The sequence below is a fragment of the Amphibalanus amphitrite genome, unplaced genomic scaffold (genome assembly GCF_019059575.1).
Source record: "Amphibalanus amphitrite isolate SeventyFive unplaced genomic scaffold, NRLGWU_Aamphi_draft 001391F_arrow, whole genome shotgun sequence".
Lineage (NCBI taxonomy): Eukaryota > Metazoa > Arthropoda > Thecostraca > Balanomorpha > Balanidae > Amphibalanus > Amphibalanus amphitrite.
In genome coordinates, this window is record NW_024882884.1 from 112982 (window position 1) to 139302 (window position 26321).

The following is a 26321-nucleotide window of genomic DNA, read 5'->3' on the forward strand; positions in this document are numbered from 1 at the left end:
AATGCAAGCACGTACCAAAGCTTTTGACCCAAAACCTGTTCCCAATAAACCTGTTCCCAATAAAAGCTGTTTAGTTTTCGTTTTCTTCTCGAAAGATCGCAAATTGTCGATTTCGGGCGCTGTAATAATCCCTGGATCTGACAGTGCTTCTATTAATCTTATTTATTTTTATTTATTTTATTTATTTGTTGCACATCCTTCCATGCAGGCATAGTTGTTTCAGGATGGCACATGATCAGGGAACCACTATGCACAATGCACATGCACTTTCCTCGAGCCGCGTTCGAGTTCACTAAAGAGGAGAAAAAGAAAAAACAGGACCAAGGCAACACCTTAGACCACTTCAGCATCAAACTATACATTTCGTGGTGGCCTGATCGCCCGTTTAAAAGCAAATATGCTGGACATGCCTTGGATCTCTCGGGGCAGCCGGTTCCATGCCGAGCCAGCCCTGTACATGAAGTGTTTTTGAGTGGCAATAAGCCGCACTTTCGGTAGGTGCACCTGCTCTGTATCTGTCAGGCGCGTGTCACGAGTCGCCACATCACATCGACGTTTGAACATGTCTTGTACCACGATTGGTGCATGGGGATCGCAGATTGCGCGGTGCACCTTCAGTCGATCACGCTCCTCCACCAGCTCGCCAATCCGTGACCAGTGGAGCGACTTAAGAACTGGTGTGATGTGATCACGGCGCTTCGAACCGGTCACCAAACGAACCGCAAAGTTAATCATTTTTTGCAGTCGCTTAAGTTCTTTGTCGGCAGCTCCGCCCCAAACTGGTAAGCAGTAGATAATTTGAGAGAAGATATGAGCTTTGATAATAGCAAGCAGGGCCTCGGTAGTGAAGCTACGCCTGAATCTGTAAAGCGAAATCAATATGCTGTAGCAACGGCGCACAACTGATGAGATGTGTTGATTCCATGTTAACGTCTGGTCAACAGTTACACCAAGAAGTTTGATCGTTTTTGAAGAATGAAAGGTTCTGTTTGAGAACGTGAAAGCGAAACCAGATGCTTTTTGAAGCGAGTTTCTGGTGCCAAGGAGGATGAAATCTGTTTTTGATGCATTCATTTTTAGAGAATTACTTCTAAACCAGTTTTGAACGGAAGCCATTGACTTTTCTATGCGCTTTCTGAGCTGTGACAAACTCTCACTGTCTGGCGGCGAGCTGTCGAGGAGCTGCGTGTCGTCCGCATAGCAAACCAAACGGCCGTAGGGAAGATGTCCCGGAAGATCTGCCACAAATATGCTGAACAAAATAGGTCCCACAATAGATCCCTGAGGAACACCGAAGTTCACAGGACAGATCTTGGACCCACCTCGTACCATTTGCCCCCGTCCGCTTAGGTAACTGTCGAACCAATGTGAAGGCACACCCATCCATGCCATTTTCTTCAAGAGGACGCCGTGGTCAACACTGTCGAAGGCCTTACTGAGGTCGATCGTCGTTATCGACGTGAGCTCACCGTTGTCGATCTTATCAACGGCCCACGATACTGCGTTGAGTACGGCGTCCTCCGTGGAGTGGCCACGGCGGTAAGCGTATTGACATGCGCTCAGTAGACGGTTGTCATACAAATAATCACTCAACTGGGTGCACACTACACGCTCAGCGATTTTAGACATGACAGGCAGTAAAGAGATAGGCCGGTAATTACCAGCTACACCACGGTCGCCAGCCTTATGAATGGGGACCACACAAGCTATTTTCCAGCTATCAGGAAACACACCAGTAACAATCGACTTATTAATCACATGAAGCAGCAATGGTCCAATGACGGCGAAGCAGCGACGCACAGCTAAAATTGGCACACCATCCATACCAACAGCCCTGGAGCTACTCATGTGACGCACGGCTGTTGAGAGCTCCGGCAGAGTGATAGGCGTCAGCTCAAAACCGGTGGCGCATACTACTGGGGGACGATCGTCAGTCCCCTCAGCCTGACCAGTAGACTGCAATTCAGATGCAATTTTGGCGCCGACATTAGCAAAGAAATCATTAAAATTGTCAGCTTGAGCGACATCAAGATCTAATGACGTAGGAGCGCCATCACCAGCCGATGCATTCTTAGCAAACAAATTGAAGCGACTCCAGAACCCACGGAAGTCCTTAGCTGCTAGCTGACTACACAAAAATTCTTTTCGCGCACGTACGAGTCTGCTCTTGACCGAGTTACGTAGGGCACAGTACTCACGTCGGAGATCATTCGATCGGAACATGAGCCAATTGTCACGAGCCTGATCGCGCTTCAACATAAGTTCACGATCATATACATAGGCACTCCGCAGAGACAGAACACCAAACATGTGCACCAAATAATAAAGCATTGATAACTAAAACCTTGGTCCACACCGGCGCGGTTACCCAGAACAGCTCAGCCGCCCGCTTCGGCATCGCTCCTCCGCTACGGCCATTTTGTGTTGACCGTCCCCCGACCTTTGCTCCGGCCCGTCCCCCTGGTAGAGGGGCACCTAAGTCGTCTGGTAATGGAAGGATATAAGGATCGGGCCCAAGGGATCATGAAGCGACAGTTGAACTCCAGACGTCATTTGTGGTGCATCACTGAAGAGCTGTCGGGTCGAGGAAGAAGAGGCACATCTCTGGAAGAAGTATGGCTCCAGTGGTGTTGGATCTCAAAGAATTCGCACAGGTAAGCCACTGCAATATTGCAGTAGGTAAATGATTATGTAATATCTCATTAGGCTGTTGGGGAGCGTTACGAGGCTCTTTTAAGTTGTGATTTACGTTCAAACTGACACCTAATTTAGACTAGCCTGGAGCAATTATTCAAGCTCATTTTCACTTAAGATTTAACGAACTTGTATCGTGTCAGACATTGTTATGTGTATTCACATTCGATGACAACACACGCAATTATTCTAAAAAGTAGACGTTTCGGCGGCCTCAGGGTGCCTTTGTCAGTGACAATATCGAGATACGATTACATTAATAAATGAGTCAAAATCTTTTACACGTTTTGAAGCAAACATGACCTGGACAATATGTTAAAAATGTCCAAGGCATGTTTGCTTTACAAGTGTTAAAGATTTTGACTAGTTTATTAATGTAATGGTATCTCGATATCGTCACTGACTATTTGCTTGTGTTGTCATCGAATGTGAACACCCATAATTATTAATTAGGATTTAACATTGAGACGAATGGGCCTACCTACATCTCTTGTCAAATATACCAGACATTTTTCTCGTAGTGCTTTTCTTCAATTGCCCTAGCCCTTTTATCCGTTTTCTGCAACACGATTTAAGTTTATAAAAATGCTTCTAGGTTAATTTTAACTAAAACTTATTTCTTTCTTTTACAGCCTCCCTTCAAGATCCCGAAGTTGAAACGGAAGACCGCAAAGTGCGAGTGGACGGAGGACGATTTTCGGCCAGACTTCTCGTATTTTCTGACGGTAAGCTCGCAAGGGAAGTTAAGTGCAAGGCAGTGCCTTGAAAATACACCTAAGCGGTTGCATATCTACAGCTCATAGGGTATTATTTGCAATTCTCATTTGCATCTCTCAAAGTAACTGTTTATTTCTGGGAGCCTTACTTAATGAAAAGAAGTCTTTCAAACATCCTTGTGTCAAGTGTGCACTGTTACGATTCTTAATTTTAATGTTCAATTAAGGTTGACTAAAGCCTTTTATCCAATATCTACCTACATTATGCTGGAATTACGATTACATTCGAGAGTTCAGCCTGCGATGTCCTTCTGGTTAGCGCAGGAAACATATTTTTACTAATCTTATTGTGATTTCTGTTGCAGCCGGAAGAGCTGCAAGACGAGGAGCTGAGGCGATCTCCCGATCTGCTGCAGCTCTACGACCCCCCGAAGCCGTCGCTGACCGCCCCGAGGGAGACGGTGCCGCTGAAAACGCTGCGCGTTAAGCTCGTGAAGCTGGAGAGCAGACCTGACTTCAAGAAGCCGACGCTCGCTAAAGGTGGAAACCTTACTGGATCAGAAAAGGGTATGTCAATGTTGCTCTGATGTCTAGGCTGGCACATAGCCTGATAAGTTCGTGTCCCAATACTAAACTATGCATTTGCGGGCTATCGAAAACAAAAGCGGACCTTCATAAACTGTAATGAACCTTTCACCACAGACCAAACTTAATTGCGAAATAATTCAAAGTCTGTCTAATTGCATAGCATCTGTTCGTACTTTGTTCTTCAGAGCTCCTGAAGTGCTAAAAAACTGTGTACTCACTCAATAAACCTGGACAACTCTGGACTGGACGTCTGTCGTCTGTCTAACATATTGCACCGTCTGTTCCCAGCGAAGTGGAGGGCACCTGCCGCCAAGCAGGCCGTGGTCCCGAAGCTCCCAGAGAAGCGGCTGACAGACCCCAAGAAGGTGGCCGCGCTGCGACGGACTCTGCTGCTGCCCAAGACCAAGCAGAGGACGGTGCGGTGCCTGCCCCGGTTCCCGTACTGGCGGCACGCACTGGTCCGAGATCCCGTGATCGTCTGGCCTCGACTGATTCGCCGGCAGGCCGCGACTGCTGTGCCAAGAGCCCGTCCAGACGTGTTGACAGGGTTTTCCCTGCTTGTAAATAGTGTATGAATTGTAATAAACATGTTGTGTATAAAAACATTTATGAAGGGAATATGATGCACATTGCACGCACGGAATACGAATATGGGTAACTACTGTAACACCCATGGCCTACAAACGAACGCTCTCGACTGAGAGCTCCGCTGCGAATGACGAGGGGCGCACGGTAGCCGGCGCTCGAGCCAAAGCCGGGTTAGGCGCCCAAAGTCGGGCCAGGCACGGCTGCGGGGAATCGCTCCGCCCGACCTCTCGTAGCCGCCGGCAGGCGCCACGCACGCGGCGGACGGCTGGGTTCGGGGACGGATAATAAACGAGTCGGGCTCAAATTAAACTCATTGCTTTAGGAGAAAGTAAACAAGAAAGTAGCGCTAACTGGAGTGCCGCGATTCGGTACTGACATCTACCCGCTGTTCCGGAATTTGTCACGCTATTGGGTGGATATTTATTCATTTACTCGAATGAGATTCTACAAGCATGATATCAGTCAGAGGCACCCACGACATTGCTCACGTTATGAAGGTAAATGTCGACAAATAGCTTTGAACGACCGGCCGTTAGAGGTCTGCCACGGCCACCTTATCAATCAATCGAACCTGTCCTCAGTAATGCGGGTTAAGTCGAAGGGGCTCATTACGCTAGTCGGCAAAGAAACGAAGTGGACGGACTTTCCACTGCGTTCCCTGCTCTAATCTCCCAGGTGTGCGTCTGGGGCCAGCGACCAGCGTCGCTGGTCGCTGGCGCTGGGGGGGGGCCTCACGGTCGCTGGTCGCTGGCCGTGAAAGCCGACTGGACGGCTTTCACGGCCCGCTGCGAGGAGACGATGGCTGACCTGACGCTGGGTGAGACCTCGGTGGAGAGACTCTCTGCGCGTTTCAACGATGCTATCATCGAGGCGAGCGCGCGGTGCGTTCCCCGGGGCGCCCGTGCGGACCCCAAGCCGTGGGCGCTCGACCCGGAGCTGGTGCGTGCGGTGGAGGAACGGAGAGCGGCAAGAGCAGCCGTCCAAGAGGACCCGTCCCCGGAAAACCAGACGCGCTGGAAAGAGAAGAAGAGGCACGCTGCAGATGTCGAGGCTGACGCCAGGCGCCGCGCGTTCCAGGACTTCGCGTCTACCGAATTGAACCGCCGCGCGGCCTTGGGCCGCGTCACAAAGATCCTGCGCAAGATGGAGGGTGCGGTGACGGACACCTGCCCCGGCCAGGCCATCAACGGGGACCGCGGCCAACTCGTCGCGGAGGACCGGGCCAAGGCCGAGGCGTTTGTCCGCACCTACGCAAACGTCAGCAGCCACACCCGTCACAGGAGGCGTGATCGATCAGTGAAGGCTGATCTGAGGGTGGTGAAGACGCGCCCCTGCTCATGTGCTGGACAGCGCGATGGTGCCTGCCAGCCCTTCTCCAGACAAGAGATGAGGACCCAGCTGAGCAAGCTGAAAATGAAGAAGGCTCCCGGCGCCGACGATGTATGTGCGGAACACCTCAAGCACCTCGGGCCGGTGGCCCAGGCCGCGCTACTGCACGTCATCAACAAGTCGTGGAGCTCCGCTGAAGTCCCCTCGGTATGGAGGAGAGCAATCATCATACCGATCCCTAAGGCCGGGAAGGACCCTCAAGAGGTCACTAGCTACCGTCCGATATCGCTCACCAGCCACGTCGCCAAGCTGATGGAGCGGATGGTGGCAGCTAGGCTCACGCACCTACTGGAGCGAGACAACATTATCCCCGCAGAGCAGGTCGGTTTTCGCCGCGGCCGCTCTGCAGAGGAGAACCTGGGACGACTCATACAAGAAGTCCAGGACGGGTGGAACCGGCCGCCACCGAAGGGACGCCCGTCTGACGGCAAGACCGCCGCTAGGTTCGTGTTGACGGCCTACGACTTCTCCCGCGCCTACGATGTAATCGACCATCAAATGCTGCGACTGAAGATGTCCCATCACCTTCCACGGTGCCTTGTCACGTGGATTCACCACTTCCTCCGAGACCGACGCGCCTGCGCGGAGGTCAATGGGTCACGGAGCCGGAACCGCCCATTCCGAGCTGGCCTGCCGCAGGGGTCCGTCCTCGCACCGACCCTGTTCACGCTGTGGTCGGCGGACCTCGTGGCGGCGCTGAAGCGGATCCCGGGCACCTCTGTCTTCCTGTACGCCGATGACACCGCAACACTGTGTTCCGGCGGTACGATAGCGGAAGCCAGGGACCGGGCTCAACAAGCGGCGGATGCCATAGCGAAATGGGCCCGCGACTGGAAGATGCGGCTGGCAGGAAGCAAAACGCAAGTTTTAGCCCTGTCGCAGCACTACGTCGACGCCCGGGACCTGTACATCCACGTAGACGGGGCACGAGTGGACGCTGGGAGACACCTTCACCTTCTCGGCGTAACCCTGGACCGGCAACTTCACATGGGCGAGCACTGCGCGCGCGTCCGGAAGAAGACCAAGCCGAGGATCGCACAGCTCCGTAAGATGACCGGGCGTTCCTGGGGCCTGCGGGAGCCACAGCTGCGAGTAGTAGCCAACGGCTACATCCGCGGCGCCCTGGAATACGCGGCGGCTGCATGGCTCCCTGCAGCGTCCGAGTCCCACGTAGAGCTACTGGAGATGGAGATGCGCGCGGCAGCCCGCGTTATCACCGGGTGCCCCGTGAGCACGCCGAGGGATCCGCTCCTCGCGGAAGCCGGTCTGGTTCCCGTGAGAGCACGCCGGGACCTGCTCGCTGCCAGACTGAGCTGTCTGGCAGCCTCACAAAGAAGCGGCGACCCACTGCGCGCGGTGGCCGAAGCAACGGCCCCACGGCGGCTCCGCACCACCACCGGCTGGCGCGACACGGGGGCGCGCGCCCTGGTGAGCGCGGGCGTGCGAGATGTACTTGTGGAGGAGCGCCTGCACGTCACCATCCCGCCGTGGATCGATGACACCAGGGTCCAGTTCAGACTTGACATCGGCAACCACATCAGCCGCACAGCACCACCCGACGTCCGGCGGGAGAGAGCGGAGGAGCATCTGGCCACCCTCCCAGACGACGCCGTATGGGTGTGGAGCGACGGCTCGGCGGAGGGAGGTGTCTCAGCCGGAGGGAGTGGAGCGCTGATAACCCTCCCCTCAGGCGAGGAACACGAGCTCCGAGCCCCTGCAGGCAAGATATGCAGCAGCACCCGCGCCGAACTGGTGGCGATCCGCGGGGCACTGGAGATGCTGCTGCAGCTGGAGGGCGGCCTGGCGGAGAGCCCGGTCATCGTCTGCGCCGACTCGCAGGCGGCGCTCGCCACACTGGCGAGTGGGGCTGGGAGCCAGGCGACAGCACTCGGCGCCGCCGTATGGCGACTGCTCCTGGCGCTCACGGACGGAGGACGCCGAGTCTTCATGCAGTGGATCCCAGCGCACTGCGGAATACCCGGCAACGAGAGAGCGGACGTGCTGGCTAAAGAGGCATCCAGCCTGTCGCAAGACGCCGTCCCAACGGACGTCCGCTCGATGGTGAAGGCAGTCGGCCGCTCCGCCACCAAGGCATGGCGTCGCAGCTGGCCAGACAGCTTCTTCAAAACCATCATGGGAGACCGGATGCCGATGCCGGTGCTCCTGGAGTCTCGCGACGAGGCGGTCAACGTCCACCAGCTGCGGGCGGGACACTGGAGCCGCTCGCAGAGCTACCTTCACAGAATTGGACGCCGCCCCGAGCGCGACTGCCCACAGTGCAGTGATCTGGCCTGCCCGGCGGCGCGCTGCCTGGTGTGTCGCGAGGGCCCGGACACGCCGGAGCACGTGCTGCTGAGGTGCCCGTGTTTGGCTGGCGCGAGGCTCCGCCTACTCGGCAATATCAGACCGGACCCTACGCAGCTTCGAGACGGCGGGGCCGTGGCGGCCTTGAGCCGCGGCTACCTCAGTCACCAAGAGCCGTTGGGCTACGGTCGGCCGTGAGCCGACCCGGGGAGAACTACAACAACAACAACAACCAGCGTCGCTCGGAACCGCTACCAACGGCGACCCCCGCTGGGGTCGGCAAACCGAGGTGATAAGGCCCGTCACTGATGGCGGCAGGACCGTCCCACAAGCGGCCGCCGACGCCGAATCGGACGCCGCTGCCAGCGCCTAATCTGTCTGTGCAGATAACGAGGGTGGATGGAGGGTGTCTTAGAATAGGGACCTGCCGGTGGCCGGGTAAAGGTCATGAGAGCTGGACTGGAGCCGTATGGTTTCACTCGATCAGCCAGGTCCATGCAAGCCCGTATACCAAAGCTTTTCACGGATAGCGCCAGATCGGCGCGGTGGTGTGTACCGGCACCAAATTAACCATTGCCAATGACGCATTTTTTAAATCTAAAACAACAGCAGCAGATTGAGTCACAAATAGCAACCGTACCAGTATTGAATAGACTTTACATGCAGCCGTGAACTGATTTCATTTTAACTTACTTTGTGTGCTTCACCGAGTCTTACATATAAGATAATTTCGTCTTTGAGTAGTTAATAAAAAGTCACGCAGAAGTCATGATCAGTGATCTCGTATTGAAGTAAGATACTTTTTGAACGGCTTAGACCCTGGAAACAGTTGAGATAACGGCTCTATTTGGTCAAATAGCGTTTTGCTTATAACTTGGCACGGCTTAAGGTGAGAGTTGTATGCATAATATCGGAAACAATATCGGTAAACAACTATCCGTACTCAGACGAACTTGACGACAGGGCCACATCTAAAATACAAGAAGTCCTATGAACCCTAACGAACATCAGCAAGCAGGTAATTTAAAAGAACCTATACCGAAAATTAACTACATATCGCAGACGGCACCAAGTGCAGCTACGAAAAACGGTTAAGGATGGACATAGCATGATAGCAACAGTCTCTATACACAGGCGGATCCAGAAAGTCGGTCTTGCACGCTGCGGGGGGTATACCCCCAAAAAAGTTTCTCTGAATTATTAAAAAACTCATTGGCTTTCGTTTCCTGACGCACTGCTGTGTAATTTAAAGCAAACTTTCCCTCATAAAAGTTGTTAAGTTTTCGTTTCTCGAAAAGCCGCAAATTGTCGTCGACTTTGGGCGCTGCAATGTTCCCTGGATCCGACAATGCTTCTATTAATCCTATAGGCACACCACACAGGCAGAACACCAAACATTTGCACACAATAATATAACATTTATAATAAAAGTCTTAGTCCACGCCGGCGCGGTTATTCAGAACACCTCAGACCGCACCGCTTTCGCTCCTCCGCGTCGGCCGTCCCCCGACCTTTGCTCGGGCCCGTCCCCCTGGTAGAGGGGCACCTAAGTCGTCTGGTAATGGAAGGATATAAGGAGCGGACCCAAGGGATCATGAAGCGCCAGTTGAACTCCAGACGTCATTTGTGGTGCATCACTGAAGAGCTGTCGGGTCGAGGAAGAAGAGGCACATCTCTGGAAGAAGTATGGCTCCAGTGGTGTTGGATCTCAAAGAATTCGCACAGGTAAGCCACTGCAATATTGCAGTAGGTAAATGACTATGTAATATCTCATTAGGCTGTTGATGAGCGTTACGAGGCTCTTTTAATTTGTGATTTAAGTTCAAACTGACACCTAATTTAGACTAACCTGTAGCAATTATTCAAGCTCATTTTCACTTAAGATTTAACGAACTTGTATCGTCGGACATTGTTATATGTATTCACATTCGATGACAACACACGCAATTATTCTAAAAAGTAGACGTTTCGGCGGCCTCAGGGTGCCTTTGTCAGTGACAATATCGAGATACGATTACATTAATAAATGAGTCAAAATCTTTTACACGTTTTGAAGCAAACATGACCTGGACAATATGTTGAAAATGTCCAAGGCATGTTTGCTTTAAAAGTGTTAAAGATTTTGACTAGTTTATTAATGTAGTAGTATCTCGATATCGTCACTGACAAAGGCACCCTGAGGCCGAGCCGTCTGGCTATTTGCTTGCGTTGTCATCGAATGTGAACACCCATAATTAGGATTTAACATTGAGACGAATGGGCCTACATATATCTCTTGTCAAATATATACCAGACATTTTTCTCGTAGTGCTTTTCTTCAACTGCCCTAGCCCTTTTATCCGTTTTCTGCAACACGATTTAAGTTTATAAAATCATGCTTCTAGGTTAATTTTAACTAAAACACTAACATTTTTGTTATTTCTTTCTTTTACAGCCTCCCTTCAAGATCCCGAAGTTGAAACGGAAGACCGCAAAGTGCGAGTGGACGGAGGACGATTTTCGGCCAGACTTCTCGTATTTTCTGACGGTAAGCTCGCAAGGGAAGTTAAGTGCAAGGCAGTGCCTTGAAATTACACCTAAGCGGTTGCATATCTACAAATCATGGGGTATTATTTGTAATTCTCATTTGCATCTCTCAAAGTAACTGTTTAATTCTGGGAGCCTCACTTAACCCGCGCCCGGCTGGGGGTCCTGGATTTCCACGCCCTGCTGGGGGGGTGTCTGAACACCCCCCCTTCTAACTCGGCTCCTGGGCCACGTAGCGATACGTGGAAGGCGGCGTTCGAAAGAGCGTCAAAAATAATGACGAAATCACTTCGGTCAATTTTTTGGTCAGGTCAAAGGTCAGGTCACCAGAGGTCATTGAAGGCAAAATTTCGCCGATTTCCAGGTCGAATGTCGACAATTTCCAAGATGCCAACGCATAACTCGGGAACCAATAGAGCTACAGCGCCGCGGAAAAGCGCATTCGATAGCCCTATTAACGCCCTTTCTGAGTAATTCTCTCAGATTTGACCTAACGTCAACGGTTTTGCCTGCAGGGGGCAAAAACTGCAAAAATAGCCGATTTTTTCGGGAACAGTTTTTCTGCAATAACTTTTGACCCAAACCTTGCACGACCTTACTTTTACCGGCATCGTGTTCCTCTCGTCAAGACGCATCGAATGAACTATAACTTGACCTTAAAAGGTCAATTTGAAAATTTGACCTCAGGTCAAGGTCATGACCTGACCTGAAAGGGTCATGTTGCATATCAGTCGATCCGTATCGTCGAGCTGAACACATCTAATGCGTTTTCATCGCTCTAGCATGCCTCTATCAAAAGTTATTTGCGAAAAACTGTTAGATACCATTCGTGACCTAAGATGACCTCAGGGCATAAACAGGGGTCACGGACACCATTTTCATGTTCAGTGTGTCTAAACTACTTGTAATTCAGTGTTTGGGAGTGTTTATAATGTCTTTCGTCCAAAAGAGGCGCATTTCAATTTTCTCCCATTGACCCATTATAATGGGGAGGTCGCAAAATTGACCTGACCTTAGGTCATCGATATCAAAATTCTGAGATAAACATTTTGTACGTGCTATTGCCCTTAGCAATCGCTGAAAGTTTTAAAGCGATCGGTCACTCGGTGTAGCTATGACAGACATTGAAACTTTTTATGAGGTGAGGTCACTTCAAGTGACCTGGTGACCTGACCTTGAATGACCTTGGTCTGAAATTTTCATAACATGTGTAGAATTGATGTATGATAAGCTGTACCAAAAACGGCGGCGCTCCGCGCCGCCGTTTTTGAGATATTCGCGAAAAACCACAAGGGGGGGGGGGGTGTTCAAACACCCCCCCAGCAGGGCGCGGGTTAATGAATAGAAGTCTTTCAAACGTCCTTGTGTCAGGTGTGCACTGTTACGATTCTTAATTTTAATGTTCAATTAAGGTTGACTAAAGCCTTTTATCCAATATCTACCTACATTATGCTGGAATTACGATTACATTCGAGAGGTCAGCCTGCAATGTCCTGGTTAGCACAGGAAACATTACATTTTTACTAATCTTATTGTGCGTTCTGTTGCAGCCGGAAGAGCTGCAGGACGAGGAGCTGAGGCGGTCGCCCGATCTGCTGGAGCTCTACGACGACCTTCCGAAGCCGTCGCTGACCGCCACGAGGGAGACGGTGCCGCTGAAAACGCTGCGCGTCAGCCTCGTCAAGCTGGAGAGCGGACGTGACGCCAGGAAGCAGCCTACGCTCCTTAGAGGTGGAAACATCGCTGGCGCGGCAAAAGGTGTGTGTTGCTCTGATATCTATGTAGGACTGTAAAAAACCCTCGACGATATGTTCGTGTCTCTCTCACAATTTTTTTGTATTTCGAGCTATTCAAAACGACTGATTTTCATGAACTCCAATGTTGTTACTTCAGTTCAGACCTTGACTACAGGAGTCAGGAGAACAAGATTTTTTCTCTAAAGACTTCATTGGCGCATATTCAATGTTCATACTTTGCTCCTCAAAGCTCCTGAAGTGCTGAAAAAAAGTGTACTAAATCATCGTACCGTAGCAATTCTGGACGTCTGTCTAACATATTCCACCGTCTGTTCACAGCAAAGCCGAGGGCACCTACCACCAAGCGGGCAGTGATCCCGAAGCTCCCCGAGAAGCCGCTGACGGATCCCAAGAAGGTGGCCGCACTGCGACGGACTCTGCTGCTGCCCAAGACCAAGCAGAGGACGGTGCGGTGCCTGCCCCGGTTCCCGTACTGGCGGCACTGGTCAGAGATCGCGTGATTTACTGGGCATCACTGTGATTTGCCGGCCAGCCATGCACACGTTGCGCCCGCGCCAGACGTGCTGGCAGGATTTACCCTTGATTGTAAATAGTTTACGATGTGTAATAAACATGTTATGTATACAAGCGTTTCAGAAATGTTTGATGGTCATGACGCGTGGGAAACGAATACGAGTAACCAACGCGCCGCCTGCGGCCTCTGAATGAACGCTCTCGACTGAGAGCTCCGCGACGAATGACGAAGGGCGCACGGTAGCCGGTGCCCGAGCCAAAGCCGGGCTAGGCGGCCAAAGTCTGGCCTGGCACGGCTGCGGGGAATCGTTCCGCCCGACCTCTTGTAGCCGCCGGCAGTGCGCCACGCACACGGCGGGCCACTGAGTTCGGGGACGGATAATAAACCGGACGGGTTCAAAATAATCTCCTCGCTCCAGGAGAAAATAAACGACACAGAAGCTCACTTTTAGAATGATGTGAGTCCGTTCAAGTGCTGTTTTAGCAATTGTCATGCTATTGGAAGGATATTTATTCATTTAATCGATTGCGACTCTTATACAAACAAGAGGTCAGTCACAGGCACCCACTACTTTGCTCAAGTAATGAAGGTAGATGTCGACAAATTCACTTTGAATGGCCGGCTGTCAGAGGTCTGCCACGGCCTCTGCATCAATCAAACGAACCCTTCCTCGGTAATCCAGGTCAGAACGAAGGGTAGTAATTATAACTACGCTAGCCAGCAATCAAACGTACTTCCCACCGCGCTGCATGCTCTATAATCCTCCAGATGTGCGTCTGGGGACGCCACCAAAGGCGACCCCCGCTGGGGTCGGCAAACCGAGGTGATAAGACGTGCCACCGATGGCGGCAGGACCGTCCCACAAGCGGCCGCCGACGCCGAATCGGATGCCGCTGCCGGCGCCTAATCCATGTCTGTGGAGATAACGAGGGTAATCAGAGGGAGTCTTAGAACGGGGGCCTCCCGGTGGCCGGCCAAAGGTCGTGAAAACTGGACTGGAGCGATAACAGAATACCGGATTTATCCGGTTAACCTAAATAAAAATTGTAATCCTGGAATAATGGCTGCAAAACGGCATCTATCTTCAGGGGAGGATAATTGTCATAATCCCAGGGGGTGCTTTTTCTAGCACATGGCAAATGGAAGCGTCGAATTCTTGCGAAGAAAAACACATATAGGTACGTTTTCTCAGCAGCATCACTCTCCTGGCGACTTACGCAAAGCAGTTTGTGTCTCAGACGTAATTTAAGCACCCCTGGAACACTATTATATGACTTATGAACTTCAGGGGGTGCTCGAGCACCCCTAAAACCCCACCCCTGTCTATCTTATGTAATATCTTTCCCTTGTCGAATGGTGAAAGAATAATCGATATAGATGGTTGATTTCGTCACAGCATGTCTGCTTCGAACCATAGAAAGAGAGACACGTACGCTGCAGTCTGGACATGGATAACAATTTATATTTTGAAAACGTGGTTGCCCTAGGTATGGACGACCGGCGCACATGCACAGTCGGGCGATTCAGAGACAATTCCTCAGCACTGCAATGCCGTGATGTCATTGGCCATCACCCTTTACATTATTACGGAGACAGGTATAAAGAAGCTGATTCCGCGGAGCGTCTCGATGGACCGTGGATGTATGCGGACAGAGTGGTCGGATCCAGCGTCATGTCGCCTGTTCTGATAAACGCAGATAGCATCTGCGTGTAATGCACGAATATGTAGGCTTGGTAGCTGGTAAGCTGCTAGTCACCCCGTGTCCCGCTGTCAGGCGTTCGGTACCCCGCTGAAGGTGCCGGGCCATCTCTGCTCTGCACCGGACGATAATACTTGTAGCGGGCCAGCGGGAGGGGTGGGTGGTCGCCGGACTCCAGCGCTGTCCGAACGGTCTCAATGGCCGAGTCCAGCAGCGCGCGGTGCTCGGCAGAAAACACATCCCTGTGGTAGAAAAAGATCGATGAGAAAGATCGTAGCCGTAAAAATCGGCTTCTAAATGAGTTGAGGAGTGTGTCCGCATGCACGCTAGAAAGCAGCTGGTTGCCATCTACCTGGAGAATAGAGACACCGCGGCGGGGAGAGGGCGGGGAATCTGCTCTTGCCCGTATTTCTGCAATAGTTGCTAAATGTGTAACATATTAAAACAGCTATGCAAAATTTGAAGCATGACCCATCCTTCATCAATCTTCAATCGATTGATCAAAGCAATTTTGGTCAGGAGGTAGCCAAAGGATCTCAGTTTTGGCAACAATCTCGTATCATGAAAAATTAACCGTTTAATCTGTGCTTACCGATGATGAAATATTTGCCTTCCGGATGACGTCCTTCTGAATCTTCCTTCTGGATATTTTTCGATGCAGTCTAGTCTGCCTTTGTTTTCCGGGAATCCAACAAACCTGAAAATCAACTGCAGTGTCACTGTTGAATACAGTGTGGCATAGTTATGGCAAATCACGGTTGACCGAAGAAGGCCGCCATAGGGCATACGCAGCTCATGAGAGATTACTGTATTCATAGTCAATTAATATCTTTGAACTAGAGATGTCAATCGGATGCCAACTTTTTGGTATACCGATACCAAACCGATACCAACTTGGTATTTGGTATTTGAATCGTAATGTGTTTGGTATTTTGTTGGTATCATGAACCCTCACTAATGTATAAGAGGCTAAGAAATCGGTAAAAAAGTTGGTATTTCCCTCATTTTCCCAAGTCGGTTTGGTTTCGGTATTTCTTCGCAGTTTTGGTTGGTATTTGGTTTGGTATCGGTATTCCGAATTTCCGTAATTGACATCACTACTTTGAACCAAATTATGAAATACTACATCGTGTTCAATTTCACCCAAATATGTAGCACAAACCACAATGGCATTCAAGACATACCGGGTGGCCCCCCCCTAAAAAAAAACGCTCCGAACTTTGGAGGCCTATATCTCACATTTGAGTGCAAATAACGAGCCAAAATTCTCATCAAGTTTTCGTCACTTCTTTGCGCATTGGTATGCCAAATTATAACGCTCTATCGTCATTTTCAAGCCAGCAATCTTATGTTGAATTAAGTAAGACGTTTTTGCTTTTTTTGCCGATGTTGGACGGTAGAAATGATTGGCTTAGACGTACCATGTTATGATGTTAGGAAGAAAAGTAAAAAACGGAACACGTGAATGAAACCAGCACGTGTGTTGTTATTTTAAATATTTTTGTCCCACTTATGTGCCGAATATTTAAATACTGAGCCAAAATGTTGTTAATGGATGCCAATTGTTTCAACACATAGTCCTGTTTCGAGCAGGAGTGGCGCGGTGCATGGGTGATTGCCCTCCCTTCAAGAAGATCAAACAGTAAATCGACCGAATAAAGAAAAAAGCTAGAGGGATGTGCCACCCTAAGGCCTGAACCATCAGTGAGGCTAGTTGCCAGTAGCAGTCATGGCTGCAGGCCGTGGTACCGAGATGGAAGTGGCCCGTTCACTCACATTTTTTTTTTTTAGTAAACATCTGAGCAAAAAAGCAATTTTTACATGGCATGCTAGAAACACGAACCATTTAAAAAGTAATTGCCCGAATAACATAAAAACAATACAATTTACGTAGAATATATGCCGCATTGACTATTTGAAGTTTCAATGTTGTGTCTTTATCACTTTCTGAGAAATGTTGATTTAAAGTTGGGAACGTTTTTTTCTGGGCCACCCGGTATATCCTCACCGCAAAAGTTTCCGCATTTCTGAAACGTGATCATGTCGGAGGTTTTCGAAATGAATGACGTGTGCCAGCGATGTCATATTCAGCCAGTCCATATAGAAGTCTCGCCAGTGATTTGCTTTCAAAGTCACCCAAGAACTCCATGCTGTATAAAGGTGCGCGTTTGTAACATTGATCAAGGACTGTGCCATTTTGAAAGCGACAAAGCATACACTACACACTACAAAGCTCAAATCCAGCTGATTGCATGCGTCAGTCGTATAGATCCGTAAGATCAGTTGGCAGGGACACAATGCGCTTATGTCAGATATGTTCTCAAATTGGCTGAGCGCACTTTCATAAGTTTATTGAGCGAGATGGGTATGAAACAGACAATTATTTAGCGATTTACTTCTTAGTTTAAACTGAAAATTGACAAATTAATGTTGGCATTCATATTGGCAAAAAAAAGAGAAAACGTTATTTGCGGTTGGCATTCTGGTTAGACATAACACAAACTTTTAAATTGTATGGTTTGAAACACCACGAAGGGAGACTGACTTTCTCCTTGGAAGTGTTTGTCGGCTGCATAGCCAAGGTGGCCCGCCGCGAAGTTGCGGAGGGAGATCAGTGCCTCGTAGGGGTTGCGTATGAGCACCACGGCACGCCGGCCGTGCCGCTCCACCATCCGCCTCCGCGAGCTCCAGGAGGGAGTCGGCTCCGTCAGCAGCGTGTAGCCGTGCGTTTTCTGGAGCAGAGTGCGGCCCGATGACTCGCTGACCGTCTCGCCGTAGAACCCTGGAGGTGTGATTGCAGTCAGCGCAGATTGGCCGGCGCCACTGCAGTCAAGACAGGCATACAAGTAAAATTAGCTTTAAATGTGGGCAAAATGCTAGTTTCTTTTATTCCACACTGAACGAAATTGACCTATCCTTGGTGGACTCCTGCAGCTGCGAGTCTCATGCCACACCCTCCAAGAGGTCATGTGGCAGCCACCCCTTTTTTGGACGACACCCCTCCTCCTTCGCACCGTTGTCGGCGAGGCCACGGTCGTTGTAGACGCTGCCGGTGAAGACGCCGGTGGCGCCCTCTATTAGGTAGCGCGCCCACGTGTTTCCGCTGCCCGGGAACGACGCTAGCGCCATTAGCGGCAAACTGCGGTACCGCGCCATCCTGTGGAAAACGCGTTTACAAACAGCACGAAATGAGCGGTGGAAATGCTCCAGCCTGCGGGGCAATCGGCGCCACCACATGCAGATTGCGTCACTGTGTAGTCTGCATTGTCGGTTTCTCTCTGCCTATCTGTCTGTCTATCTGTCCCACCTAACGTCTGTCTGTCTCATTTCTGTATGACTATCTGTCGGTTAGACTTAGTAGGTAGGTAAGTACCTGCACCTTTTTACGCCCAATTTAGGCGGCAGTGCGCACGAGTTCGACAGTAAGGCATAGTTGGTGGCACTTTTACTGAACTGTGTGCACTACCTATACTGTCTATATTCGGCCGTTAAAAGGTGTCTGTCTGTCTGTCTGTCTGTCGGCTAGTATGTCTGGACGTTAGTATGTCTGTCGGTTCGGTTAGTCTGAGTGTCTTGTGTCTGTCTGTCTGTCTGTCTGTCTGTCTGTCTGTCTGTCTGTCTGTCTGTCTGTCTGTCTGTCTGTCTGTCTGGGTTAATCTCTCCATCTATTTCCCTCTACGCCTCTCTCTCTCTCTCTCTCTCTCTCTCTCTCTCTCTCTCTCTCTCTCTCTTTCTCTCTCCCTTGCCCTCTTTCTGTCTCTCTCCCTTTCTTTAGATGCATGCTTATAGTTGAGAAATATCACCAAAGTTCATACAGAGTGCTCTCAAGTCCCATGTAACATAAAAGGTCAGGGCATTGCCGTATCATACCAATATGAAATATCTACAATAAATGATGCTTTTGCATATTTTGGCGCGACTGTTCATCCTTCCTTATCCTTACCCTGTTTTGTACTTGCTACATGCGAGCGAGTACTTCCACGGTGAAAATGTCTTCTGGTCTTTGTCGATAAGGCGTCTGACGAACTCGTCCCCATCAACCCCTGCCGTATGGTTGGTCGGCAGCAGTCTTGTATTAGAGTACTTTCGGCCATGAATGTCTGAACGATGGCTCCCAGGTCGAGAGAACACTCTTAAACATACAAAAATGGAGTTTTGAGTAGGATGAGATGTGATTAACATTTACAAGGTATCACATTTTTCAAGTTGCTTGGAAGCCGCATATTTATTTTGCCAGATTTTTTTCCAGAATGATGGGAAAAACACCCCGAAGCGTAAAAGATAATCGTTCACTTCACAACCCATTCACTACACCCATACGTTATGAATCATGTAAAGCAAAAAATACACACAGCACACACTGCTCATTGTTTACCTGTAAGTGAGTCGTAGACGGCCGTTTGAGCAGAGCAGAAGCGCAGAGGTCGTGACGAGCGCCACACCTGCCAGTGAACGTGTCACATAGCGCTTCCAGCCTCCAGCCATGTTGGTGGACAACTGGGCATAGTCGTAGCCGTGGGGTGGGGGTGCCCCCCCTGCGGTCACAAGGCACACGCTCCTGTGGGAACCCTGGGGTGTCGCGGGGCAACCGGTATTGGACAGGGCACGTCAGTGGAAGAGACCGAGTCCGATAGCCAGCGGCCCAGCGGCAATGAACGTACCGGGGATCATTAATGCCAACTGCCCAAGTGCTGATTATGATTAGTTAGAATATGACATGATTAGGAAAACAAGAATTCGAATGTTTTTACAAGTTTTCAAATCGGCCTATTGATTCCGTTTTCTGTGCATTGATGAAGACAAGATGATAAGGCCACTAGATCCCTTCGTCGTGAGCAAGATTTGGACGGCTTCACTAGGAATTCGGTCTAAAATATCAAATACACTCGGAAGTATCATCCACCTCTGCTGGGCGGGGACTGAGCGCGGCACAGGTGGCTGGCTCCCAGCAGGGTGGGGTCGGCCGTATCTGACACGGCGCTCCCATAAGGACGGTCTCACGGCGAGTGTGCTACTGCTCAGTCGCCGCCGGTGCTGAGCCGAGAAGAGCCGCTATTCGTCCGCCATGGCCGTCTCCTGGGCCCTGCCGCTGAGCCTGCTGCTGGTGACAGTTGCGGCGCAGGAGCCCACTCCCGTCATTCTGTGGCATGGAATGGGTAAGTGGAAAGATGCCAAAGAAATATCTTTGCCGGATTTCTGGTGAACAGCGACAGCTGGCAATCAATGCTTCCACTAGCTCTGTCAATAAAGCTGACGTGAGGCAACTTAGCTCAATAGTTAAAACACTATTCTTTAGAATTGTGTTTTTCTATTGAAAAACAAATCTGAGTTCCCTGACAATTTGGCAAAAGCTGCCTGAGATCAGTAAAGCTGACGTGAGGCAACTTAGCAGCGATGAACCTTTCGGAGCTTTTTCGGCGAACAGTTCCTTTTCCGGTTCATTCATTGACACCTACCTCGACTATCCACAGGGGATTCGTGCTGCCTCCCGACCAGCATGGGAATGATCAAGCGGACAGTGGAGGAGAACATCCCCGGCGTCTACGTGCGATCTCTGATGATCGGCCCCAACATCATAGATGTGAGAACATGCATGGTAGCTAAAAATATGTAAACAAATTCACAAGCTTCACGCTTTTTCCTAGTTATCGATACTCTCTTCAATACACTCCACGGGCCAATCTTACCTTCTATACATGCATAATATGTAAACGCGCAGACAGTACTCTTGAGTTAATTCATCAAATTCAAACAAAACAGCTAAGTGAAAATGATCCGCCCCAGGACACCCTGAACGGATTTTTCATGCCGATCGATGCCCAAGTGGAGGAGGCCTGCCAGAAGATCGCTGCTGATGAGAGCCTTCAGGGCGGATACAACGCCATGGGCTTCTCCCAGGGAGGACAGTTTCTGTGAGTGTAGACAGAAGTTGAGGCAGTCATGACATCATCCCGAATGCTGGTATGCGTGATGAACGAATATCTTTATTATTTGTATCCTTTCCCATTTAATTTTAAGTTTCAGGTAAGACCATGATCAAAATTTTTTATTTGTTCGGTGTAGATCAACACGCCCAAGGTATCTCGTACCTCGTCGAATGTGCATGTTTAGAAAACCTCGTGCGGGATTCGATTAATATGTATTCTGTATAAATATTGTGCGCGTGTTGTCTCATTGTGTCCTTGACCTTGGCCTGGTGTGGTGTGTGTGTGAGGTCAGGCGGGCAGTGGCGCAGCGGTGTCCCAGCCCGCCGATGAAGAACCTCATCACGTTTGGCGGACAGCACCAGGGCGTGTTCGGACTCCCCAACTGTCTCGGTACTGAGGGTGTCTGCGAAATCGTCCGGGAGCTGCTCGACTATGGAGCTTATGAAAGGTAAATCACCGTAACAGTGCCGTTTGTTGTAACACATTTAGTGATCAGTGCCGTTTATCGGAAGGCGTCGAGCTTGAAATGTGGTCGGTCAGAAATAGCATATGAATTGTGAAGTGTGAATTACTGGCAATATAGTGGTTGGTTACTAGGTTACCGGACGAAATTCAACACGTCAGTCTTATCGCAAAGGTTGATTTTAATGGACTCAGGCTGGAATAGAAAACTAGGTTTAGTTACAATGCCTGAGTAAATTGACATTTGACATGTGGGAAATATGAAGAAAACGAACTACACTGAGAGCTTTTTTGATTCCTTTTAAGCATATTAGGGGAATTGGTCTAAAACAACACCCTGATCATTTCTCCGAATATACCCCAAATACACTTTCTTTGAATACCGCTCTGAAATTCTTCTAATATACCCTACACTGAAAACCTTTTTGATTCCTTTTAAGCATATTAGAGGTTTTGGTCTAAAACAACACCCTGATCATTTCTTCGAATATACCCAAACTATACCCTTGTTCTTTAAATAGCTCCCTTGAATTCTTCTAATATACCCTAGTAAGTAACGAAGAGGAAAGGAATATGATTCCTGTTCTATTCCCTGCCATACCCACAGTACACTCCTTTTAACCTACCAAAATACCCTTACATCGAAACCTCTAGTATTCCTTCTAAGCGTACAAGGGGAATATTTTGCAAACTATATACTCGCATTATACCACTTAACACTCCCGTATATTATTCTGTGATTTCCATCACTGATCTCAATGTATTCTTGCATTAGACCCCACATAAACCCAGAAGGGAAAATAATAATGCCCTAGGTATATTCGTCGTAGAACTTGCTCAGAAACTGTCTCATTACTCTCAGCTCCCTCATCCAATTTCCCTTTACATATCGTAACACATCCAAAACTCAGACATTTGGTCTTTTATTATTATTCATGTTTTACATTGGTGACAACAGCATGGACATAGCTTCACCGTTTCTCTTCCGATAAGACGCAACTTGGGATAAGTAAATCTGAGATCATCATGAATGGATATTTAATATCTATTTCGGTTATAAAACACGAAAATCAACGGTGGTTTCAGCAACGCAAAAATGGTGTGTATGTTAAATAACTGTTCATTACCAAAGAGATGTCATTAGAGCATTGCATACTCCTGTAACAATTGCTGACTTTCACCTAGCAGCTTACACGACACATTTTTACCAGACAAAACTTATATGCGGGACCCTGTAAAAGGGATAATAGGACCAGATACTGCGCACTGCTCGGGTCCGGGCGCTGACCGTAAAATAGTCATGCAGATCTACACCGGGTGCGGGCAAACACGCCCACCAAGGGTCTCTTGGGTGAATTTTCCGGTTTCCGGCACGCCGAAAAGTCGTTGTCGTGCAGGTTTCGTCTTTTCTGGGTTCCACAGCTGTGCTTTCGATGTCCTCCACGACGTCCTTTGCTCGAATGATCAATGCACACACTACACACCCGCTATCACCCGCGCTGAGCACAACCGTCCTTCTCCACTGCACGCTCAAACTCAACTGGCGCGCTCAAACCCTTTGAAAATTGGCGCGCTTTCGGCCCAGCTGTCTGATCACGTGTCATGTACGTCACTGCCGGCACTGGATTGCAGTATGCTGATTGGGTGGCGGTTGCGAATCACCTGGCTCAAACGCACTTGCGCCGCGACTGGTTATAGCTGCCCATACCGCGCGTCAAAACAAGCTTATAGCTGCCTGTTATGTCGTCGCACCGCCCACACGCACTCAGCGAAGACGGCACCGCGTTTGGTGCTGTATTAGTGGTCAGCAACACGTCCAGGGAGCGACTGCCCGTCCCGCCCGCCCGGCCGGCCAGTCCCGGCCCGCCGACCGGTCACCGCCGGAGGCGCCGAGCGGCACAGGTACGGTATCTGACAGTAGCGGCAGAGACTGTACACTAGGGTATATTAGAAGAATTCAAGGGAGGTATTTAAAGAATGAGGGTATAGTTTGGGTATGTTTGAAGAAAATGATCAGGGTGTTGTTTTAGACCAAAACCCCTGATATGCTTAAAAGGAATCATTTGAGGAATCATTTGAGTATCTTAAGGGCATTCCGCCAGGAAAACGGCAGAGTTATAGCATGACACACCATGATCAAAGGGAATAGAGAATCGTTTTGGTTGTCAGTGTATAGAAAACAAAGAAAAGAAGCAAATAGATTGGTATTCCGCCTATGCAACGATGCAGTCTTATCTATTGGGCTTTTGTTTTTCCTAATCAAGTAACTCAGAATCGGCACGCTATCTATAGTACCAATGTTGGCCAATGACTCTGGCTCCAAAGTCTGCAAGCTGTCCTCTTTAAAGTTTATGTGAGACGGGCGAGGAGTCGGGAGAGTTTATTTGATGGGCGAGGCCCAGTTTCAAGGCTGGGAACGGCGCCACCTTGTGAGCCTGCGGTGCTTCTCACCAGCTATGCTACGCTACATTATCTCCGATATGCCGTGTACCCGTGGCGGAGGCTACGTTTTTGTATGTACTAGCTGAGCGCACATTTTCTTACTAGCCCCCGAATAGCTTTTTACCTCAGTATACCTAGCCCGAAAAGAAGAAAAAGAGAAACAGAATGAAGAGAAACCTATGGTCTACGACCGGAACCGTCGTCTGCAGTGGGGTATTTCATTCACCGCGGAACGGCCATGTAATCTGACGCGCACATATCCGTCCTGTCATTTTCAGTTTCGTGCAGTCTCATCTGGCGCAGGCCCAGTACTGGCACGACCCCCTCAAACAGCAGCAGTATGTCGAGGTGTCCCAGTTCCTCGCCGACATCAACAACGAACGGGTGAGCCGGCTAGGAGACTTGTGACGTACAGCTAGAGGTCAACTCCATGCTCCCATGCGTCCTAGGCTGTAATTGTGTCGAGTAGGCATTTTTCTGTCGCAACAACCAGAACCTATTTGTCATAGGAGAATAAATCAAGCGTTCGACGGTTTGGTTCGGGGATCAGTGCATAAACGAGGAAACTGCACGGATACCTGGGGCCATCGAGCGAGCCTCTGCTGGAAAGGGCCCTTTTTGTCAGTATAAGTGAAAAGTTAAACATGCCTCATTGGCATTTGTTGGTCACTTGTATAATTCAAGTCACTCTTAGCGATTTCCTTTTCTTGATAAGATAAGTCGTTTCACTTTCTCGACCCTCAAGCGGGAAGTGTTGATTATTTTTGATTTTATATTTTTGCAGCACTTACGACTTATTCCTTTAAATAAAATGGTATTTTATCAACTGTTTGGTCGTTATTGTCATATTCGTTTTACTTCACTATCTTAAATCGGCTCCTGTCCCGTTCTTTTGCGTACAGGATGTGAAGAACGAGACCTACAAGGAGAACCTGAACAAGCTGGAGAATCTGGTGCTGGTGATGTTCTCCAACGACACGATGGTGGTGCCGCGCGAGTCCTCCCACTTTGGCTTCTACGCCCTGGGCCAGGACCAGGTGGTGGTGCCGCTGCAGCAGACCCCGATCTACACGGAGGTGAGTGCACCAGAGCGCCACCGTCACAGGCCGGTCGGGCTGGTTGTTATAGATGACGCGGGCGTCGCATTTGGGCGCTCCACAGCGGATGTCGGCCGTCGGGTGCGCCAGCTCATCGGCCGTACGGGTACGGGTATAGCGAATCACATTATTGGTTTATCTACTTTTTTCTTGACATCGTTGTTGTCGTTCAATCATAGGATGAGGTAAGAAGTGTAGATCGGTTGAGTCCTACTAGCCATCACTTCTAGGCGCAGGGAAGGGGGCGTGCGTTCGGCGAACGAAACAAACATTAGGAAGACGGGATGCTTGCAAACGCCTAACATCCTACGGACGGGATGAGGAACGACAAACAAGCACAAAAAGTGAATATATACTTTAATAAATGCTACTATATATATAGCCGTTTTGATCCTCGTAGCATTTGCGCTATCTCATATGATGGGACTGCTTTCAAATACTTGTAACTTTTCTCTCGTGGTATAGGACTACCTGGGACTGCAGCAGCTGGACGCAGACGGCAAACTGGCGATGCTGGAGACGGAGGGGGACCACCTCCAGTTCAGCATCGACTGGCTGGTGGAGAACATCATCAACGTGTACCTCAAGTAGAGGCTCGTCCGTATCCTGTGATGAATGAATAAAAACGTGCCGTGTGGCCATGTCTTTCGGCTTAAATCTTATGTTGGATAGTCATCGACTGAAGTCCTGTCTATTTAGTTGTCCCTCGGACCGGGCTAATTAATCATAGTGGTACGCTATGGTTGAAATAACATTGTCCGTAATATTTAACTCATGATTATCCTGTGCTTTGGGTAAGTAATTCGGTATAGGGAGTAGGGACCATAGGGAACTGAGGTCGTGGCCATAGAAGTTTAAATATTATCCGCACAAAACGTGTCTTATGCCTTTTTGCGTCTTTGCAGTTAGCACCCGAGGTTTCGTTACTTGCCACTACATGGATTCTAACTAACGCTATTCGACAAAGAGCTTTAAAACAGTAGGAAAAAAAGACTAACAGTTAACCCGCGCGGGGCTGGGGGGGGTAAATTTTACCCCCCCTCGCGAATTTTTGCAATATCTCAAAAACGGCGGCGCGCAGCGCCGCCAAACTTTCAGTACCTTTTCTTACATCAATTTGACACGTTCCCTGAAAATTTGAGCGAAATCCGTCGGAAAATTTTTGAGAAATTGACGTTTTAGTGACGTCATGTTCGCCATTTTCGCCTCAAAAACGGCAAAAGTTCAAACGCCGCTAACATCTTCATTGTTAAAGGAATCAAGACGTAACAAAAAAGGATATACGTAATTTCACTTTGTCTATCAAATGGCTATCTCGGTTTTTTGAAAATTTTAAATTTTGGCCAAAATTTTTCCAAAAAACTGACTTTTTTGGGAAAATAGCTATAAAATCCAAAATTTTGAGTGTATCGAAAAAACCGGAATATATGTCAGAGAAGTGGTCTATGTGTACCTACATACCAAGTTTTAGAAGAATCGGTTCAAAAATGTGGGAGTTATTCAAAATTGTATGACGTCACGACACACAAAAATTTTGAAAAATGACTTTTTTTGGAAGTTCTAGACCTCGTACGGAAACAAAAATAGCACCATTCGACTCGCCGTGAAAAACTGCAT

The 26321-nt window shown here is 49.2% G+C and overlaps 4 protein-coding genes across 4 annotated transcripts; 3 read left to right on the plus strand and 1 right to left on the minus strand.

The window, feature by feature from the left end:
- The first annotated feature begins 2467 nt into the window (after positions 1 to 2467).
- Positions 2468 to 4601, plus strand: LOC122372719. The gene is made up of 4 exons (XM_043350245.1): positions 2468 to 2654; positions 3327 to 3419; positions 3776 to 3977; positions 4287 to 4601. Exons 1-4 carry the CDS (start codon positions 2616 to 2618, stop codon positions 4571 to 4573), a joined length of 621 nt encoding a protein of 206 aa, XP_043206180.1. The 5' UTR covers positions 2468 to 2615; the 3' UTR covers positions 4574 to 4601.
- A 5258-nt stretch (positions 4602 to 9859) lies between these two features.
- Positions 9860 to 13182, plus strand: LOC122372720. Its single transcript, XM_043350246.1, has 4 exons — positions 9860 to 10004; positions 10714 to 10806; positions 12356 to 12563; positions 12881 to 13182. Exons 1-4 carry the CDS (start codon positions 9966 to 9968, stop codon positions 13060 to 13062), a joined length of 522 nt encoding a protein of 173 aa, XP_043206181.1. The 5' UTR covers positions 9860 to 9965; the 3' UTR covers positions 13063 to 13182.
- Positions 13183 to 16780: 3598 nt separating this feature from the next.
- Positions 16781 to 18802, minus strand: LOC122372716 (WSC domain-containing protein 1-like). Its single transcript, XM_043350242.1, has 4 exons — positions 18720 to 18802; positions 17791 to 17933; positions 17322 to 17558; positions 16781 to 16926 (listed from the first exon to the last, which is right to left on the minus strand). The coding sequence occupies exons 2-4, from the start codon at positions 17930 to 17932 to the stop codon at positions 16781 to 16783; spliced, it is 525 nt and encodes a 174-aa protein (XP_043206177.1). The 5' UTR covers position 17933; positions 18720 to 18802.
- Positions 18803 to 19685: 883 nt separating this feature from the next.
- LOC122372718 (palmitoyl-protein thioesterase 1-like) lies at positions 19686 to 25341 on the plus strand. The gene is made up of 7 exons (XM_043350244.1): positions 19686 to 19932; positions 20248 to 20357; positions 20561 to 20688; positions 20996 to 21151; positions 23886 to 23991; positions 24510 to 24683; positions 25170 to 25341. The coding sequence occupies exons 1-7, from the start codon at positions 19842 to 19844 to the stop codon at positions 25293 to 25295; spliced, it is 891 nt and encodes a 296-aa protein (XP_043206179.1). The 5' UTR covers positions 19686 to 19841; the 3' UTR covers positions 25296 to 25341.
- Positions 25342 to 26321: the final 980 nt, after the last annotated feature.